General features: G+C 44.3%; 1 protein-coding gene across 6 annotated transcripts in view; it reads left to right on the top strand.

Moving 5' to 3' along the window:
• Positions 1–22,024, top strand: part of MAPK8 (mitogen-activated protein kinase 8) — a 119,805-nt gene that overhangs the window by 58,059 nt on the left and 39,722 nt on the right. For 5 of the 6 annotated variants that reach the window (XM_030571382.1, XM_030571386.1, XM_030571384.1 and 2 more), the window contains exon 2: positions 15,629–15,795. In XM_030571382.1, the coding sequence (XP_030427242.1) occupies positions 15,674–15,795 (122 nt within the window). In that variant the 5' untranslated portion in view covers positions 15,629–15,673. Of the gene's footprint in view, positions 1–7,275; positions 7,319–15,628; positions 15,796–22,024 lie in introns of all 6 variants that reach the window. The other variant, XM_030571383.1, reaches the window with a different exon arrangement.

Here is a 22,024-nt window from a genome sequence, read left to right as displayed (position 1 = left end):
AACAAAATTAAAAAATAGATAAAAGGGAATGCATTTTTGCAGTGTGCAGTGTAAACTTTGGAACTCACTGCCGCATGATGTTGAGGCCAAGAACTTAACAAGAACCAAAAAATGATTTGACATTCATATAAATATCAAGAATATCTAGAGTTACTATGAGTTACTGACCAATTTTGTGGAAAGGCTATTAAGCTCAAACTTAATGTCCTTAATCCTGATCTCTAATAGTTAGAGGATGTCTCAAGATCTAATGTGGGTGGTGATAAGGGGAATTATTCCACATCTGCTTACTGAGAAGTTTCTACATCTTCCCCAGAAGCATCTGGTGCTGCCTACTGTTGGTGAGAGGATACAGGACTACATGAACTGTGGTCTGATCCAGTCTAGCAATTCCTGTGTTTGACCACTAATAACAATGAAGTTTTGCAAACTGAGATAATTTTAATTTTATTGCTTCTGGAGGTCAAGAAGAAAATTATTTTTAACCCTGCCATGTACAGCATTGCACAGCTGGGTAGATGCACAGGTATTTTCCTGAACCCACCCCCTTTTCATTTAATTTTTGCTCAGTTACTGTTTGAGGGACTTGCATACTGGCTCATAGACCACTGCTTAGTCCAGGAGAGGCAGTTGTACATTCCTAAACCTATATTGCATTAATTTCCTCACTACTGTAGGTAGCTACTTACTGAGAGAACTCTCAACCTGAATTTCATTCACTGCTCATCTTTTTTCACCAGATAAGCAGTATATGAAGTTAAAATTGTGCAACCAAAACTGTGGAGTGCTCTAAGGTATAATACAGAATTAAAGCTCTGCATCCTGGAGTGTACACAGGCTTCTGCCAGCATAAACTCATGCACAGATTCCTGTTGGCAGGAAGTCTGTCATGGTTAGGGCTCGGAAATGTTTTTTTAATGAATAATAAACTGCATTTTTTAGCAAATTTAAGGGCAACCAAAACTTATTTTGCAAATTTGGGTTGAATTTGGCAAATAGTTTTGAACAAATTGGAGGTAAGGGTGCAAAATCAAATGTTTGTTTGGACATTTTACAGATGAGCAATTTTGTTGATACTAATCAACACCCCACCAAACCAAAAAAAAAAAAAATCAATTATTCTCTCAGCTGTCATCATAGTGGGAAGAGAAGGTGCAACACAAGCACCAGTTCCCCTTCTCCAGGCAATTTGTAGGCATAATCCCAAGAATTGGTATGGTGCTAGTCAGGATAACAAGGTGGAATGTGCGCATGGAGCCATTTTTACGTAGCCCCCAGCTGTAAAACTAAAAGCTCATTCACTGCTATCCCTTCCCTGTTCTCTCCCCAACTTGCTAGTGACATGGTCTGCCCTTCCTCAGATTTCATTCCTTGGTGGCATTGGGAGACGTGGTTTATTTCTTCCTGTGCTTCAGTGACTATGGACTTAGATGTGCATCACAGGAAAATTATGTATTCAATTAAGGAACCAATAGGAAACCTAACCACAATGGTTCTGGCTACATCTAGTTGAATTGTATCAGTTTGGCTACATGTGGGATCCCAGGACCTGTTACTAAATTACTTATTATTCTGCTGTTAGATTGGATAACTGCTTCCTGCATACATACCAGATATTACCTTACAGTAAGTTGGGTGTACGCTAGGGTTGCCAGCCCTTCAAGATTGCCCTGGAGTCTCCAAGAATTAAAGATTGTCATGTGACGAAATCTCGAGGAATATGTCCAAGCAAAATTGGCAACCCTCGTACACTCATCCTCCTCATGCCCTGAACGGTGTAGCATGTTGGTGGGTGTTAAACAGTAGTGTTCTTCCACTGCAGATAAGTCTGTGTATTTAAGTGGTGGCTTCACTTTGGAATGAACGGCACTATATATAATTATAAGACTAAGATGAAACATTGTGTAGAAAGTAGAGCTAAAGTTTGTCAATACACATTGGTTTGTTAGATGGAAACATTTCCAACAGGATCTAGCATAGTGTTGTGTTGTGGTATGCTTAGTTTGATTTCCAAAGTGCCTGTTAACATGAAGTTACTCATGAATTCTTTCAACCCCTTATCTTCTGTACAGAATTTGAAAATAATCCCCTTCCCTGAAGTAATGGCTTATTGGGCATGCAGGATATGTTTAGCTTTAATGAAAGCAGGAAAGCAGGGCTGTTTATTTTTAGTGGCTTATTTCTTGTATTTCTCCCACTAAACAATTTTTATGTATGTGCAACCTCAGTGTTGGAAAAAGGCTCACCATCTCATTTTCCTACTCAACTCTCAGGGCTTGAAAATTGAATGATTAGAAGACAGCCACTCGAGGAACATTTGAGAGTCCAAGTCTATGAAGGCCAATTATGTTTGGAGCAGGGTATACTTGGTGCTTGGGAAGCAGCAAAATCAGAGTGAGATTAGCATTCTGATTTGCAAAATAGATGAAGTACACCTTTTATAATACGGAGATTTTTCACCAGCAGTACAGTTAGTTGGCTCACAATGTGAATATACCATAATAATCAGCATGGATTGAAAACCATAGAGCACTGAGTTTCTTTAATTGACAAAATAGCCAAATAGGTATACCTACATCTAAAGGAACTGACTGAATTACAGGGTAGTCTGAATAAAGGAAAGGTGTAGAACAGTTTTGGGTTATGTTCTATTTCATTCAGGTAGAAGGCAAGCCTCTTAATATAATTTTAAAAGAATCTAATAGCAGAGAGAGGATATAGGATTTTAACTTTCAGTGCTTTACAATATTATATGGATTTTGCAGTCTGTTACTTGAAATGCTAATTTGTTCTTTACCTATTTGTTTTTCTCAATTTTTTCCCCCCAATGCTAACTGTCATGATTGATTGTGAAATTAAACTGGTAATATTTTTTTAACAGGATGCAGGCACATTTAATTACATCTGGCTGGTTGTCACGGAATCATTTCTCTCAGACGTGTACCCAATTCTTTTTTTAAACCAGAATCATAATTACACTGCTGGTACCATGAATTTGTTATAGTTCGTGTGGAATTAACAGATAGTCATATAATCCTTGAGATTTGGAAGCATTAGGGGCATTTCTGAATTGCTTAACTATTACTCCAGATTGTGAGGCAACATATCAACAATTGCTTTGGGGAACATTGGAATAGCTCTGGTAAAACTTTAAACAAAACCTCTTTGGATAGGATTAAAAGATTTCAGATTTGAAAATTAATTGTTTAACCTTTATGTATTAAATTTGATGTTCCCTTCCTCCAGTTAACAATCCAAGTGTAGTAGAAATTTTGTCCACTCACTGACTTAACCCTCTGACGCAGAAATATCTTGCACTTGAATTGAGGCTAGGTAAACCTGCTTGCTCTGTGCAAGCTTAACATTTTTTGAGTGAGTGAGGGACAACTGTGAATGAGGGGAATGGGAAGGCAGGGCACAGAGCGGACCAGACTAGGTATATGGGGGGACGGGGGAGCAAGGGGCAGAAGGCCCAGTAAGAACAGGTGGACCTTCTGTATGCCCAGGAGGGCAGCAGCAGAAAGAACAATAAAGTAACTTGGTAAGGATCCTAATATTAAAGCATATCATTTATTTGGTTTGGGGGAGTAATGGTGGGGGAAGGAGGAGAACACTAATTAGCCTCATGCTACACTGATGGGCAATTCTTAGGATTACCATGCTCTGAGTATTAACTAAAGCAGTTTGTAGGTCAGATGTTTTGGCAACCAGCTGCTTATATGTCAGTAGGAATTGTGCTAAAAGCCACCTCCATTGTTCTCACTGACTGGCAGGTGTGATGTTACCAGTCCAGCAACCTGTAGTCAGCTCTCAGTGAGGTGTGGTTTTCATGCATTTGTTCTTGTTAAATTGTAAAATCCTGGGGGCTGGGATTCTGTCTTGCACAGTGGCACTTAATGACCACATTTTACTGGGTACTCCATCTGCTATATCTGTAGTACAGGAAAACCACTGAAAAATCCTACTCAGTTAGCAATTGTTACCAAAGAGATGCTAAATATGGTCTGTGTTATGCAGGAGGTCAGACTAGATTATCACAGTGGGCCCTTTTGGCCTCAGGAATCTGTGAATATAGGGGAGAACCTCTGGTAATCTGAGACTGACAGTCAGACTTGAGTCCCAGATACAAAACTAGCTTTTAACTGCCACTAATTTTGAAAGGAATTATGTTGATGTATCATCAGGGGGAACTCAGCTTGAATGAAAAACTTTTATTACCAGGAATTTGTTTTGCATTCACCTACCACTTCTGCATGAGTTGATTTACTTGAACCTTTTAACCATCTATCATCACAACCTCACTACTAAAACAAGGATTTCTACAAATGTCACAATCCAAGATCCTTATTTAAATAATATCAAAGAAATGGCTCTGGGTAACATCTGCGTAATACTTAAAACTGAAGAATAAAATCTGTAGGCACTCAAAAACCTGAAGCAGGCAAAGTCACTGGAAGTCTATGAATTAACTTTGCGTGGAAAATGAGTGCACAAACTTTTTGGCATACACAAGAGCTATTGTCCTCTGGAACCACTATATACACAATGCATTTTTGTGGCTTCATTGTTAAAAATATTATTGGCTTTAAAATAATTCCCCTACCTAGAAGAATCAGCACATAACCACAGTGTCCATGGCAAGTTCTAATACAATCACTTCTAGTTGAATAAATTTGATGTAATTTAAGAATAAAAGCAGTATTCCAAACCTGTTACTTATAACTGTATGCCATCTCCTACAGCAGTTGGAAACACATTTGCCATTCCAAGGATAAAAGGAGACAACATATGCTTGGGGTAATTATTAGTTCTCCAAATACTTGCATTCCCTACTGTCTCTGTTTTTCAGTAGTATGTCTTCTGCAGTTTTGTAATTCGCTGGCAGTATTAGCACACACCAAAAAATGCAAAATGCCCACTATTAATGGTTAATTGACATGACCTTCTGTCAAGGCTGATTCCCCACTCTGGCACTTCGAGTGCAGAAGGTGGGGGCTCGCAAAGATTTTAAAAATTAATACCAGCCACTCCAGGCTTGTATTAAACTCCCCAGATTACAGCTTCTCTCTGACTTTGTATGGGTAGATGCTGCCACCACCCAAATGCAACCCCCTCTTTTTGAAACCCAGGAAGGCACACTTGGGAATTCCTTCCTGTGGGATACCCTCAGGCCCTTTCACCCCCCCACACACACCCCCACCAAGGCAAAGAGATGAGAGAGAATACAAAGGAAATTAGATGTTGCCACCTGCTAATTAAAACACAAAAAAATTCAATCCCATTCTTAAAAAAGGTAAATTTTATTTAAAAACAAAAAGAAAGAAAATACATCTGGATTTTAGGCTTTTACTAGATTTGAAAATCCCACTGACGAAAATTAAACGTCAAGAATAACCGTGAGGTCCAGCTTAAAGGGTACAAGCAAAACAAAAGCATTTGGGATTAGCACAGAGTCCACAAGCCTTACAAAATAAAAGAAATAAACCTAATCCTGTCTTTCTAGACATTTCTGATCTACTTGCATATCTGAGTTTCCAAATAAGCAATTTCTAGGTATAATTTTAATGATTTTCATACCTGGCCTTCAGCTTCTCACAGTGTAACTCCTGCCCTGTTCCCCTCTTCCCTGGAGAACAACAACAGACACAGAGGAAGTTTTTTCCCCATTTTAAAAAGTTCTAGCCTTCCCATTGGCTCTTTTGGTCATGTGCCCACTCCCTTTCTTTTACCTGGGGGACTTTTTAACCCTTTTTATAAAAAGCAAGCAGATAACATCCACCAAGAGGGAGGTTATAGCTAACTGGCTGCTGGGTGTCCATAAAAGGGAGCTACCCCCCTTCATTTATCACACGCCCCGCAAATCAGACAGTGCTGGCCAGCCTGGTTCAGGTCTGGTCCACACTGGCTGGAATTTCTTCCTGGAGGTTTAGGAAACAGAGTTAATAAGATAGTGTACCTCTAATTTACTAATAATTACATGGAGAACTAAACAGTACTTTTTAAATTTCAAGGACTACAATGACTTGGAATACAGGGACATTTTTACCTGGCTGATTCTGGGAAACCTTCCCAGGAGAGTGCATCAACCACTTCGTTAGAGGCTCCTGAAATGTGTTGTATTTCAAAATCGAAGTCTTGAAGAGCTAAACTCCACCGAAGAAGTTTTTTGTTAGTATCTTTGACTGAGTGAAGCCACTTTAGGGCAGCGTGGTCTGTCTGCAGGTGGGAATGCCATCCCCAAATGTATGGGTGTAGCTTCTCCAGAGCATACACAATGGCATTACATTCTTTTTCTAAGACTGACCAGTGGCTTTCTCCCTCAGAAAGTTTTTTTCTGAGAAACACGACAGGATGGAATTGTTGATCTTGTCCTGTCTGCATTAAAACTGCTTCTACACCACGCTTGGACCATCTGTGGTTATGACGAACGGTTGGTCGAAGTCCGGGGCCCTTAGTACACGGTCAGATGTAGGGGCTGCCTTAAGCTGGTTACAGGCTTTTTGACGCTTCTCAGACCACTGAACTGAACTGGCTGTTTTTTTTCCTGGTTAGGTCTGTCAGTGGGGTGGCAATTTGGTTGTAGTGTGGTACAAATTGTCGGTAATACCCAGCCAAGCCCAAGAAGGATTGGACCTGATTCTTTGACTTAGGGACAGGCCAGTTTTGGATAGCATTTACTTTAGCCTGTAGGGGGTTGATAGTTCCTTGACGCACCAGGTGTCCAAGGTACGTAACCCTGTTTAGGCCTATTTGACATTTTTTGGCCTTAACGGTTAATCCTGCTTCCCTTATGTGCCGGAAGACAGGTTAGAGGTGTTCCAGGTGTTCTGCCCATGAATCTGAGAATATGGCCACATCATCAAGATAGGCAACTGCAAATTCCCCAAATTCAGCCAGAAGGTTATCTACCAGTCTCTAGAAGGTGGAGGGTGTATTTCGCAGCCCAAAAGGGAGCACGTTAAATTCATACAGCCCTACATGAGTGATGAAGGCTGACCTTTCCTTGGTGGAGTCATCTAGCAGCACTTGCCAGTACCCCTTAGTTAAGTCTAAGATGGAGATGAACTGGGCATGTCCCAGTTTCTGCAATAGCTCATCTTTGCGTGTCATTGGATAGTTTTCTGGTTGAGTTACAGCATTTAGCTTACGGTAGTCCACACAAAAGTGGATTTCCCCATCTGGTTTGGGAATAAGAACCACTGGAGAGGCCCATACACTTTGAAGGGCGGATTACACCCATTTGTAACATGTCCTTGATTTTCCTTTCTATTGCAGTTTTGACTTGAGGAGCCATCCAGCAGGGCTGGGCTCTAATTGGGTGAGCATTATCTGTGTTAATGCAGTGATATGACTGTCTGTCTGTCTGTCTGGGGTGGCTGAAAACATTGGCTTGAAGCTGGTGCACAGCTCCTATGCCCAAGGGTTATGGAAAGGCTCACCTCTTTTACGCCACTGTTGCTATTTCCATCATAACAGACTCCTTCAGGCCACTCAGCGCTGTCTCTCTCCTGGGCTGTAAACTGGAGGACCTTGATTTCTCGGGAATAAAGGGCCTTTAGAGAATTAACATGGTATACTTTAGATTTTTAGATAGGGTCTGGGAACACTATGAAGTAATTAACTGATCTTAGGTGATCTTGGACCATAAATGGCCCCTCCTATGACACTTAAATTTTATTGGCCTGGAGCGCTTTCAGGACCATGACTTGGTCACCTACTTTGAAGGAACGCTCTCTGGCCTTTTGCTTTTGTTGAGCAACCTGTAGGTTTTCTCGAGCAAGGGCTTAGAGAGTCTTTGAGGGTGTTTTGCAGGTTGGTTACAAAGTCTAAAATGTTAGTTCTTAGAGAAGATGTGACCCCTTCCCATTGCTGCTTCACCAACTGTAACGGCCCTTAACTTCGTGGCCATAAATGAGTTCAAAAGGTGAAAGTCCCAAACTGGGATGTGGTACAGCTCTGTAGGCAAACAGCAACTGCTCAACAATAGGTCCCAATCACTGGAGTATTCATTCACAAATTTATGTATCTTGGCCCCCAAAGTTCCATTAAACTTCTCTACTAGGCCATTTGTTTGATGGTGGTAAGGGGTGGCAACCAAATGGTTCACCCCATGAGATTCCCAAAGACGTTTCATGGTCCCTGCCAGAAAGTTAGTTCCCAAATCTGTAAAGATGTCGGAGAGCCAACCTACCCTGGCAAAAATATCTGCCAGTGCCTGGCTTACGCTTTTAGCCCTGATGTTGCCTACAGCTACTGCTTCCAGCCTTTGGGTGGCAAAATCCATGAAAGTCAGTATGTAAAGCTTCCCTCTGGTTGTCTTCTTAGGGAAAGAACCCAAAATACCCATATCTACATGCTGAAATGGAACCTCAATGATGGGAAGTGGCTTGAGAGGGGCCTTGACCTGGTCTTGGGGCTTTCCACCCTCTGGCACATCTCACAAGACCAGATGTAGGTAGAAACGTCCTTGCCCATTCCCTCCCAGTGACATGACTTCCCCAAACGGTCTTTGGTCCTGTTCACCCCAGCATGGCCACTAGTTGATTGTTGCCTAAGCTCAAGAGCTTTTCTCTCTTAGTTGCAACTACCAACTATCTCTGAGAATGCCAGTCCTCGTGCCCACCAGAAAGGGTTTTCTTGTATAAGAGTTGTCGTCCTGCAACAAACTTGGACCTATTGGAAGAGCTGAGAGGTGGTAGGTTGCTCTGTGCTGCCGTCCAAACTCCCTTGAGGCTTTCATCCGCTTCCTGCTCTGCCTGGAACTGCTCCCTTGATGCTGGAGACCTTAGTTCCTTGATGAGTTGTGGACTTAGGCTTGGTCCCACTGGAAACCGTGCAAGTGATGGGGGGGTGTCTCCGTTGACTGTGAACTGCACTCCACTGGTGCTCTAGGTTGTATTTCTGGCTTCAGTTGAGCTTCTTACGCCAGTTTAGCTGCTGCAGGTGCAGGCTCTGTGGCACCCTTTGATGCTGGCTTCCCTGACTCTGGTGGGGTTGCAAGTACGGACTCTGGTGCTGACTGCTCTACCAGTTCCAATTCTTGGGCTGATTCTGGCTGAGTCCCAGGAGCTGGGTCTACAACTGCTGCCATAGACTCTGGGCTGGGGTCTGATTCCACCACCTCTGGCTGGATTCCTATAGGAGGCTCAGGAATGGAGTTATGTTTGGAGGCCTGTTTAGCCTCGCTGTGGATGACCATCCCCACCCTTTTTGTTAGTCTCACATAGTTGGCTAAGTCTTCTTCCAGCAGCATGGGAATGGGATAAATGTGATTGACTGCAAAAGTCCATATTCCTGACCAGCCCTTATACTGGACAGGCAGCTTGGCTATAGACGGGTTAAGAGTTGGCCTTAAAAGGTTGCACCGTCAATTGGGCCTCTGGGTCAATGAATTTGGGGTCCACCAGGGATTGATGGATACCTGACACCTGTGCTGCAGTGTCTCTCCACGCAGTAATCTTCCTCCTGCCCACACTCAGTTTCCCTTCCCTCTGGCGGTATTTGCAAGGTATCTGGGCCTGAAGGCTCTGAGTGGGACTCCAGGGTGATGAGTTGCAGTCAGCTGGTGCTTTTGGGGCAGTTGGCCTTCACATGCTTCAGATCATTATGATTAAAGCAGGAGCACAATTTATGAGCTTATCCTGTATAAGCTTTATACAGAGTAAAACAGATTTATTTGGGGGTTGGATCCCAATTGGGGTCTGTGTGCTAGAGACAGGAGCACTTCTTAAACTGTTTTCAATTAAGTCTGTAGCTTTTGGGGGACTTGGTTCAGGCCTGGGTCTGTGTTTGCAGCAGGCTAGCGTGTCTGGCTCAACAAGGCAGAATACTGAAGTCCCAAGCTGGCAGGAAAAACGGGCTGAGAGAGAGTCTCAGCACATCAGGTGGTAGTCCCAAGGGGGTCTCTGTGACTCACCCCGTCACATCCGCCACCTCCACCCATTTGGTTCCGGTCTCCCCTGCCTTGATTACAGTTTTGGGCTTCCCGTCTAGGCTGTACCTTTCTATTTCCTCAGGAACACTCTCTAAGAACATTTGTATAAGGAGACACATCTTTCAGAGATTTAACATTTGCTTCTTATATCCAGGCATCCCAATTTTTTACAATGTGATAGGCATGTCGGGAAAATGCCATGTCTGGTTTCCACCTTAGGGCTCTCAACTGCCGACGGGTGTTAGGCTCGTTCTAATTCTGGTCTTTTGTTTAAAACATTTGTATTTGTTCATGTGTTCTTTAGGCATTTCAGCTGCCACCTTTGCTAAGGGTCCACTGAGTTGCGGCCTCTGCGCCACCATATACTTGTCTGTAGCAGTATTGTATCCAAGGCAGACCCTTTCAAAATATTCTAAGAAGGCCTCTGTATCATCAGCTGCCTTGTGTGTGGGGAATTTCTTGGATTGGGGAGCGGTGCATGGAGGAAGACTGTTAGGATTTCCTGGTTGACCCAGCTTAGTCCTTTCCAGCTCTAAGTGCATCACTTCTAATTCCACTTCCAAGCGCTTCGCCTGTCTCCTCTCCTCTGCTTCCAAGCGTACCAGCTGTAGGACGAAATTCCTGTCTTCTGCAGTCAGAACTCAGTCTGAGTTAAGGGCATCCCTCCATCTTGGCACCTGGATCTTGAGTTGGGGAGGGCTGACCCTTCCCTCCTGGGAAGTTCCTGTTCCCCCCATCCCCTCCCTGCGTTTCTGTTGTGGAGCTAGATGTCTGGGCTTGATCTGGGTCTGTCTCCTCCATGGTGTGTCACTTTGGGAAGACTGGTTGCTCTAGGGTAAGGGGTCCGAAACCTGTGGCATGTGTGCAGATTTTGGGTAGCACGCTGCTGCCAACCAGGGTCCCGGCCGCCGTCCCTCCTCAGCCCGCTGTCGGCTGGGGTCCCAGCTGCCATCCCTTGCCAGCCTGCTGCTGGCTTGGATGGACGGAACCTGGCTGGCAGCAGGCTGAGCAGGGCAGGCGTCAGAGACCCTGGCTGGCAGGGGCCAGCGGACGGAACCCCAGACGGGCAGCGGGCTGAGCTGCCGGGGTTCCACTGCCTGGGGTTCCACTGCCGGTCTGGGGTTCCACCTGCTGCCCGCGCTGCCAGTCTGGCATGTGAAACCTTGAATTAATGAAGACTTGGCATGCCACTTCTCAAAGGTTGCCGACCCCTGCTCTAGGGTTTCCGTACCCAACCTCAACCTTATGCACAGGGCTGCCCTACTCTAGCCTAGCTATTTCGTTGCCACAAAGCTAGAAAAAAATAAAATTAAATAAACTGCTTCTTGGACTCCCTGGCTTCGCAGGCTGACCCTTTTGTGTGCCTGTTCCCCCTCAGGCAGCAAAGAAAAGAGAGGGAGTTTTTTTTCCCCCTGCCTTTCAAGCAGTCAAAAGGAAAAATGCAACCTTTTAAAATCCTGGGGTCTGTGCCTGTGGTTCAAAATGATCCCACCGCTCCGCCACCATGTCAAGGCTGATTCCCCACTCTAGCACTTCAAGTTCAGAAGGTGAAGACCTGCAAGGATTTAAAAAATTAATCCTGGTCACTCTAGGCTAATATTAAACTTGCAAAGTTACAGCTTTTTCTCTGACCTTGGATGGGTAGATGCTGCCACCACCCAAGTGCAAAAACCCCTTTTTTGGAACCTAGGAGAACGCACTTGGGAATTCCTTCCTGTGGGGTACCCTCAAGCCCTTTCACCCCCACCCCCTCCGGGGAAGAGCTGAGAAAGAAGAAAAAGGAAATTAGCTGTTCTACCAGCTAACTAAAAAAAATGCACAAACTTCTTAAGAAACAAAATATCCAGTCCTGTTCTTAAAAAAGGTAAATTTTATTAAACGAAAAGAAGGAAAATACATCTAGATTTTAGGCTTTTACTAGATTTGAAAATCCCACTGACAAAAATTAAATGTCAAGAATAACCTTGAGGTCCAGCTTAAAGGGTACAAGCAAAACAAAAGCATTTGGGGAGAGAGGAGTCCACAAGCCTTACAAAAAAAAAAGAAATAAACCTAATTGTGTCTTTCTAGACATTTCTGATCTACTTGCATATCTGGGTTTCCAAATAAGCAATTTCTAGGTATAATTCTATTGATTTTCATACCTGGCCTTCAGCTTCTCACAGCATAACTCCTGCCCTGTTCCCCTCTTCCCTGGAGAACAACAACAGACAAAGGGGAAGCTTTTTCTCCTCCATTTTAAAAAGTTCTAGCCTTCCTATTGGCTCTTTTGGTCAAGTGCCACTCCTTCTTTTTACCTGGGGGACTTTAACCCTTTATAGGTAAAGCAAGCAGAGAACATCCACCAAGAGGAACTTCATAGCTAACTGGCTGGCTGAGTGTCCATAAAAGGGAGCTACACCCGCCCCCTTCATTTATCACACCTTCTGATTACATAAGTGAGGTAGCACATTACCCAAAAGCACAGGGCATGCACATTTTTTAAAAGGTGATCTACATCTATATTTGTGTTTCTCTCCTGAAGTATTCCCGGTCCCCTATGTAATCCCTTTAATCCTCCCTCCTCACCCATTTTACCATCAGTTGACCCTGGGTTGTTTGAGTTTGTGATGCCACTTAGTTGCTAGGTACATACCGTAGTAGACTCTATGACCTCTAAGAAGTTGCAGATAATTAGAGGGAACCAATTTTAAGAATATACAAATGCTTTATTACAGGGAAAGAATGGGGCAAATTAAAAAAAAAAACAAAACCCAAAAACAGGAAAGGTCAGGAACCAAGGACAAATGGAAAAGGCAAGGGAATCAGGGATAGCTACTAACTAGTCACACAGCAATAATTAAACACTCCCTTAATTTCTGAACCCTCTACAAAAACCATGAAAATGCCCCCCAAGTATCCCCACAGGTTAGTGGAGTTGGAGATGGAGAAGTAGTGCATTCCTTGTTAGAAAGTTGGTAGCTGTCCCTTTTGGCTGGAGTGGGTCTCTGGCCAGCTCCTGGTGCAGAGGAGGCCTACTGGGTTCAGCTGGCAGGCACCATTGTGGGCACAGTATAGTACTGGGGCTTAGTCTCTTCTCTGGGTGCACTGCATTGGCCTGACTGAAAAACAAATGTTCTCCCCCTCTGCTGCAGGGAGCGACTAACGGGTTGTTTCTCATGCTGCTGCTTATAGCCAGTGCTCTGGAGTCACTTCCCCTCCCCAAACATATGGTATCTCTCCGTGCACATGTCTGGGGGCCTATCCAAGTGTAGGCTATCCAGACCTGCAGTTGATTTTAATGTTTTTAGAAGGTCTTTTTCTATAAGTCTATAACATATAATTAAACTATTGTTTGTATGTAAAGTAAATAAGGTTTTAAAAATGTTTAAGATGATTTATTTTAAATTAAATTAAAATGCAGAGTCCCTTGGACCGGTGGCCAGGACCCGGGCAGTGTGAGTGCCGCTGAAAATCAGCTTGCGTGCCGCCTTTGGCATGCATGCCATAGGTTGCCTACGCCTGGTTTACAGTAAGGGCTCAGAACTTATACAGCTTTCCTTTCTTCTTGTCGTGACGGTCGTGTCTGCTCCAGTGAGGCATTCCATAGTAAGGGGAACCTCTACATCCTCTTCAGTGAGCTGATATCAGCTCCTATAGTTAGTGAATTGAGCCTTTGAGGTTTGTGTGACACAGGTACAATTTAACAGTTGCAAAGAGAACTAGTTTGATAAGGCTTTCTTCTCAGACAGATGATCCCTCTGATGCAGTTTATTTTAGATTATATAATTTATTAAATAATTTAAAAATACATCATTTTAGTCCTTTCTAGTTCCCTTTATTTTATTGCAGCTGGTAACTGAATTGAATGCAGATCAGCTAACTGAGAACTGAATTTGCTGAATTTTTAGATTCTTGAAGAATTCTAATTTTAGAACACTTATTTTAATGGATCACACCAAATGTATGACTTCTATGTAAATAGACTAGCCACAAACACTAATTTCTGATTCTCTCCCTGAAGAAAATATTGTCCCTATTTTCAAATGTCTTTTAAAATAAAGCAAGTATATATAATACAAATCAATAACAATATAGTGCTGCATGGGAGCTAAGAATCTGTCATTGTTTCTGTTAAGCAGCTGAGTAAATGACTAAAGTAATATATTAAAACAACATGCTCTTTCTTAACCATTAGAGGTCAAACTCTTCTTGTTCTAGTCAAATGTGTGAGGTTTAAATATTAGATACCTTACTAAGGACCATTTACTCTATTAATTTCACACAAAACCTGTATTAAGAGAACATTGAGACTGCACAGTTAGCATTCACCCAGAATTAATTCACAGCCATGCACAGGAGACCGGAGAGAAACAGTATTTAATCTCAGACTGGTAGTGCATATACAGAAAGGAGCAGAGTTAAACTTACATAATGTAAGCTTAATATTGGGTTGTGTGGTTTTTTTATTTTATTTTATTTTTTTTTGGACAGTTTGTTGATGCAACTTTAACCTAGGGATCTTTAAGGAATCTGTAGCCTATGGTAAGACTTCCTTTTTTCCTGTGAAGGAAGGGAATTTTTTTCCCCTCCTTTCTCTGATCATTTTTTTTGTCATTCATATCTGTCCGTCAGAACGCACGCACACGCACACACACACTTTTGGTAAACTATTAAATTCCTGGGCATTTGAAAGTTACTCTTGTTAGGTTAAAAGATACATTGTACTCCTCCTGTGCAACTCAGTTTTTCTTCCTGGAACTCTTTGATTTGAAGTCTAGCTCAGATTGTTTCAGGTTTGGGAGTGCCATGCTCTGGTAGGCCTCTGTTAGGCAGGATTTAGTTTTTAGCCTCAGGTAGTATATTAATAGTTTGTTTCTATTGCAATAGTTCTTCATGTGACCCTGATCCTGATCGGGGCCTTTATTCCAAAAGTAGATATGTGCAAAGACACTGTCTCTGGCCTGAACACCTTACAGCAGTGATTCTCAAACTTGTTTTTTCCCATGGACCACTTCAAAAATTGATGGTCTTGGTGCACCACTTCATGTTGGCGGTTGGATAAAAATACTATATAAAAAAATTAACCTTTTTGTCCTACAACTAAAAGCACACAACTCATATTTTAATATCCATAGTCTTACCTTTCTAATGCAATGGATGTGCCCTCTTTTCCCCACCATGGCAGCCCCTGAGCTGGGGCTGGTTTGAGGGCGGGGAGGTTCTCCCCGGCAGCCGCAGCCCTGGAGCTGGGGAAAGTTGCCTCTTTCTCCAGCCACCACAGCCCTGCATATCCCAAATTCCCTCCACCCCCTCTTCTCACCCCACTGCCCCCTCCCACCTACTCCCTATTCCCCCACCACCACTGCCACCACCTCACCTTACATGTGCGTTTTCTCTAGGGTCCAGGCACCTAATTAGTGGAGCCAGGCCTGCCGGCTCCACTAATTAGGTGGGTGGCCCTTAGTTTTCTTGTGTGGAGCCGCCCAGGCTTGCACCTTAGAGGGAACTGTCCACAGACCACAGTTAGAGAACCCCTGCCTTACAGTCTAAAACCTCTGTGTGACAGATCTAGTATCGTCTCACTGGAGATGTTCCCTATACAATTGGCAAAAGTGGATCTAGGAGAAGAAATCCTCTGATAAGGCAACTTTTTGTATTTGATACTTAAAAAACCAAAGTTTGACAATTACAATTGTTTCTTTTTGTTTTTAGAGGTTGAGAGAATTTTGGATGAAGCTATCTGACTAGATTGTCGTCATGAGCAGAAGCAAGCGTGACAGCAATTTCTACAGTGTAGAGATTGGAGATTCTACTTTCACTGTACTGAAACGATACCAGAATTTAAAACCCATAGGATCAGGGGCACAAGGAATAGTATGGTAAGTTTTTTCTTTAAATTTGAACATAAATAATTGTAGCTTAATTTAGAAGAGAAAATTGAGTGTGATGACTACTGTATCTTACTGAAAGTAGGATAGGGTCAGTAGGATGTGTTTCAGAGTAGCAGCCATGTTAGTCTGTATCCGTAAAAAGAACAGGAGTACTTGTGGCACCCTAGAGACTAACAAATTTATTTCAGCATAAGGTTTTGTGGACTACAGCTCACCTTCTTTGAATGTGTGTGTGAGAGAGAGAATTTGATTCTCAAAGGGCTTGGCTACACTGGCACTTTATACCGCAATAAAGCCTCCCAGAGCGCTCTACCTTACTCCCTGTCTACATTGGCAAGGCATGTAGAGCGCTCTAACTCCCTGGCTAGAGCGCTTTTGATACTCCACCTCCACGAGAGGGATAATGGCTGTTATGTATTGGCTGAGACGCCCCAGGGCCAGTGTGAATGAGGAGTTACATTATCGCGTTCTGACTGACTTCCAGAAACGTCCCATAATCCCCTTAAGTCAAGTGGCGCCTCTTCTCTTTGTTGTGAAATCGGCTGAGGAATGCAGAAGTGCCTTTTCAGAGCTCCATATCAGACAATGGCTGCTTATCTGTAATGGGGCAGAGCAAACATTTACTAAGTGAGTGAGAGGCAGCGGGTTAGGGGGATCTGAACTTACAAGATAGAGTGCTGACACACTTCAGCACTCCAAAAACCCTCCCTCTCTCTCTCCCCCGACATACAAACAACGCACCCCCCCGCCATTTGAAAAGCACGTTGCAGCCACTTGAACGCTGGGATAGCTGCCCATAATCCACCACTCCCAACGCCTCTGCAAATGCCGCAAGTGTGACCACGCCAGTGTGCTTGCAGCTGTCAGTGTGGACAGACTAGTGTGCTTTCCCTAGTGCGCTCTCCGAAGGCCGGTTTAACTCAAAGCACTCTACAGCTGCAAGTGCAGCCAAGCCCAAAGTGAGGAACTAATTGTAATGACATTTAATGCCCCTTCCCGCTCCAACTCAATCAGTGCATCTTGCCTCTAACCTGTAACTGTCTTGGCGGACCGCTTAATATTCTCAAGACCACATCATGTTCTCAAAACCTTTAATCATTCTTGTTGCTCTTCTCTGGATCCTCTTCAATTTCTCCACATCTTTCTTGAAATGCAGTGCCCAGTCCTGGACACAGTACTCCAGCTGAGGCAGAGTAGAGCGGAAGAATGACTTCTCATGTCTTGCTCACAACACACTTGTTAATGCATCCCAGAATCACGTTTGCTTCTTTTGCAACAGCATCACACTGTTGACTCATATTTAGCCTGTGGTCCACTATGACCCCTAGATCCCTTTCTGCTGTACTCCTTCCTAGACAGTCTCTTCCCATTCTGTATGTGTGAAACTGATTGTTCCTTCCTAAGTGGAGCACTTTGCATTTGTCTTTGTTAAACTTAATCCTGTTTACCTCAGACCACTTCTCCAATTTGTCCAGATCATTTTGAATTAGGACCCTATCCTCCAAAGCAGTTGCCATCCCTCCCAGTTTGACGGTATCTGCAAACCTAATAAGCATGCTTTCTATGCCAATATCTAAGTTGTTGATGAAGATATTGAACAGAGCCGGTCCCAAAATAGACCCCTGCGGAACCCCACTTGTTATACCTTTCCAGCAGGATTGGGAATCATTAATAACTACTCTGAGTACAGTTATCCAGCCAGTTATGCACCCACCTTATAGTAGCCCCATATAAGTTGTATTTGCCTAGTTTATTGATAAGAATATCATGTGAGACAGTATCAAATGCCTTACTAAAGTCTAGGTATACCACATCCACCAGTTCTCCCTTATCCACAAGACTCGTTATTCTATCAAAGAAAGCTATCAGATTTGTTTGACATGATTTGTTCTTTACAAATCTGTGCTGGCCATTCCCTATCACCTTACCACCTTCCAAGTATTTGCAGATGATTTCCTTAATTATTTGCTCCATTATCTTCCCTGGCACAGAAGTTAAACTAACTGGTCTGTAGTTTCCTGGGTTGTTTTTATTTCCCTTTTTATAGATGGGCACCATATTTGCCCCTTTCTAGTCTTCTGGAATCTCTGTCTCCCATGATTTTCCAAAGATAATAGCTAGAGGCTCAGATACCTCCTCTGTTAGCTCCTTGAGTATTCTAGGATGCATTTCATCAGGCCCTGGTGACTTGCAGGCATCTAACTTTTCTAAGTGATTTTTAACTTGTTCTTTTTTTATTTTATCTTCTGAACCTACCCCCTTCCCATTAGCATTCACTATGTTAGGCATTCCTTCAGACTTCTCTGTGAAAACCGAAACAAAGAAGTCATTAAGCGTCTCTGCCATTTCCAAGTTTCCTGTTACTGTTTCTCCCTCCTCACTGAGCAGTGGGCCTACCCTGTCCTGGGTCTTCCTCTTGCTTCTAATGTATTGATAAAAAATCTTCTTGTTTCCCTTTATTCCTGTAGCTAGTTTGAGCTCATTTTGTGCCTTTGCCTTTCTAATCTTGCCCCTGCATTCCTGCGTTGTTTGTTCCTAAAGCTAACTTAAAACTGATTTGGTTATAAACAATGCCATATGAACTGAAAATTAGGTGAGGGCTGCAGATTAAAGATAGCACGTAGTAATTTCAGGCAGAGAATTGGAATTGCTCCAGGGATAGGTCTACTCTAGGGATAAATGTTAGGTCTAGGCTTATTTTACATTTTTGTGAATGATCAGGGAGAAGATGTAAATAGAGCATTAACTTTCAGCTGATACTAAATCAGGAGATACCAAGAGGCCATAGTAATGACGAAAGAAACTACTTGAAGGTAGGAGTATGGGCACGAAATAAAATTGCCTGAACCTCTAGAATGGAACCTGTTAATCTGTATTTATGTGTAAATTTCTGACAGTAATATGGACAAAGGAAAACTAATGCAGTAGAAAAAATGCAGGTAGTACGGGTGAGACACTTAAAGAGTAACAGTGTTGAACAAGGTATTATTAGAGTTGATAGTTGCCAACAAAGTAAAATAGAAGCTTGCACTGTGATATGATAGCAGAAGAGCTAATGTGAATTCTGGATGGGTCTGTGTTGTCATGGATTGCCACAATTTTCTTGGTAGTTACATTCAGTTTGGAGCCCCTTTAATACCAGAAGGGCACCTTAAGAATACTTAAATAGATGGAGAGATTAAAAACTAAATATACAATAACATGGCTGAAGTGGGGATAGGGAATGTAGACACACTTGTCGAATACCTGAAGGCAGTAGACACACAGTGAGGAAGAGGAATTGTTTAGGATGCTACAAGTGTGTATTACTAAGTGGAATGGGGTGTGTTTAAAGGAAAACTCAGGTTGAATTTCTGGAAGAACATCCAGACTGTGCAATAGGTTCCCAAGGGAAAAAACAAAAGGCAAAAGGCTCCTGTCACGGGGTTTACTCACCATGGGGGCATCTCCTCCTGGCCACTGTGGGAATTAGCTCCTGCCAAGTCCAACACCCCTTTCTGCTGCTCATCTGCATGCCTTGCCCCTCTCTCTCTGCAACTCAGGGTGCTCTTTGTGATTTGCTTTGATTCTCCCCTTGGTTTTCTCCTTTCTCTCCCTAAGGCTACATAGTGACTGTAGCCCATGCTGCGGCCAACTTCCTGGCTTTCTCATAATCCCACCTGTCCCTTCTCAGTTGGGCTCTGTTGCCAGTCAGGGGTTGTTTATCCAGCCTAATTCCCCTCAGGTGTGACCTGTCAAGTGATTGGCCCCCTTCTTAGCCTCATTAACCCTTTCAAGATTGATATGATGTGAACCTGTCATAGGTTAGTGGGTGGTCCCTCCCCCTCTGGGTCAGAGGGAGGCCACTCCACCTCACTGGATATACCCACAGTCAGGGAATTAGTAAACAACTGCTCCCACCTGCAGTCGGAATGAGTCTCTGGGACCCTGTTCTTCCATCGGGGCAGGGCAGCAAACTGTCTATGGCCTTGGCCTGTAATCAGAACAGAGCAGCAAACATTTAGGGGCTCTGGCCCATGATCTGGGCAGAGTAGCACAAGTCTGTAAGGCTGGGCCCTCAGTCAGGGTGGGGCGGCAGTTTAAGGCTCCGGCCCACAGTCAGGGCAACACAGGGTTCGAGTGTCCTAGCTACAGCTGACAAATGCAGGCCTCTTGGCCTGGAGAGGAGAGGCTGACACCCCAGGGGTGGGGTGGCAGGGGATAGGAGAGCCCAGCCCCCCTGACTCCACAAGGCCCCGACCCAGGACCTTAACAGTGGTGGAATATTTCAGCACTGGGTCAGCGGTGAATCCAGCAGCAATATGCTGACCAGATCTCTGGCAGTAACACAGCCAGACTCGGGTCAGCTGCCTCTGGGCCACTTCCTCCCCTCTCCTTGGAGTATACCTGGATCCATGGTGGGAGTCCTCCATTTCATCGGGGTAGAATGCCAGTGGCCGTCCCAGCGACTCCTCAGTGCCTTGGCAGCAGGCAGTTCTGGTCAGTTTTCAGCTCGGCAGAGATCTGCTGCTGTCTCCCCTCTCGGGAGTGGGCAGAAGGCATCTGTCTCCTTTGGAGGGAACCTGCACTTTATATTTCCTGTCCTGCCTCCAGACTTCTGGTGGGAGGGGCTATCATGGCCTGGCTCCACCCACCTGGGTTCAGAAAGCGGTCCCTGCCCCTCTGGCTCAGTGGGAGGCCACTCTGTGTCACTGTAATCACCGTCACAGCGTCTAACTCAGTGTATGTTATGACAAAGTTCCTCCTCTGCCTTGGTGGGTCATGCACTTATTGGTGGATTTTGCTCACCTCAGAGATTCACAGTAGCCCTCAGTCTGGCCTCTTTTGCTTGTGGCTCAAACCTGCCATTCACTCAGCTAGCCTCATCACTGGCCAGCATGGGGAAAAGGAAGGAGAACAATCCCCACAGTCTCTACTGATCCACCTTGTGGGTCGGGGGATAGGCCAGGGACCTTCCCCTCTGGTGGGACCCACAGTCCAGCTCAACTCCTCTTACATCCAGTAGGGGGAAGGAGGATGGGGGGAACCCGAGCCCACCCTCTACTCTGGGTTCCAGCCGAGGGCCCTGTGAATCACAGCTGTCTACAGTGTTTATGTAACAGCTGTGTGACAGCTACAACTCCCTGAGCTACTTCCCCATGGCTGCCTCCCAACATCATCTTTATCCTCCCCACAGGATGTTCCTTCTGGTGCCAGATAGCGTTTGCACTCATCAGTACTCCAGCAGCATCCTCTCTCACTGTCAGCTCCTTGTGTGCCCCTCACTGACTGAAGTGAGGTCCTTTTTAAACCAGGTCCCTGATTAGCCTGCCTGTCTTAATTAATTAAGGGTCTTCTCTACCCCAAAATCCCCCAAAAAAGATGACTATGGGCAAGACTTAATACAGTGTTCTGGTGTTTTTGAGGTACTGGGATCTGTTGTACCTTCTGCCTCTCTACTGGTGCAACTCGGTACAAGAGATTCTTTTTCATTAAGAAGTAGGATCCTGGTCCCTTGGTTTTCCCTTCCACAGGGACCCCATCTATTTCGGTCACCTCCTTCCTAATGTTGTTGTACCTTGGGTCTTCAGCCTGTTCCCTTCCAAAATTTTCTCTCCCAGGGCTAATCTGCCAGAAATCTAGGGGGCCAGTCTCTGTTGCCTATGCTAGTTCAGAGGCATTAGGGTGGGGGTCAGATTTGGGTGCTTCTCCCTCCTGGGCAGCCTCTTTTTCAGCTGCTTGGGTCTGCCTACCTACGAGAATGATCCTCTGGCTTTGGGTCAGTATTCAGGTTCCCAAGGCCTTAGCTACCCTTTTCCTTTTCGTCTTTCTACCCTGCCTGGGAGTGGAGAAAAAATCTGGGGATATTTCAGAGAAGAGTAGGGGTTGACAGTCTTCTGTGGATGTCTAACTTCAGGGTTCCTACTCTCTCCAATTCCCTTACCAGGAGTAAGTCTCCAAACCCTGGAAAGTCCCTCCCTATGAGCACTGGGTATGGGAGTTTAGGGACTACACCTGCTGCTACCTCAGTAGTGTTCCCCTGGATTTCAGTTTTTACCAGGATGGTGGGGTAATAACTAACTGTCCCATGGACACATGTCACCCCTGTGCGCTTTGCCTACAGCAGCTGACAGTGCTTCACAAGCTTCCCTGAAATAAGTGCAGTCGCACTCCCTGAATCAACCAGTGCCGTGGTTTCTGCCCCATTTAGTTTTACTGGTCTGATGTACATATGCGG

This window comes from Gopherus evgoodei, chromosome 7 (assembly GCF_007399415.2).
Source record: "Gopherus evgoodei ecotype Sinaloan lineage chromosome 7, rGopEvg1_v1.p, whole genome shotgun sequence".
NCBI lineage: Eukaryota > Metazoa > Chordata > Testudines > Testudinidae > Gopherus > Gopherus evgoodei.
Note: the sequence above shows the minus strand (reverse complement) of the source record. Positions and strands in the feature narration are given on the sequence as shown.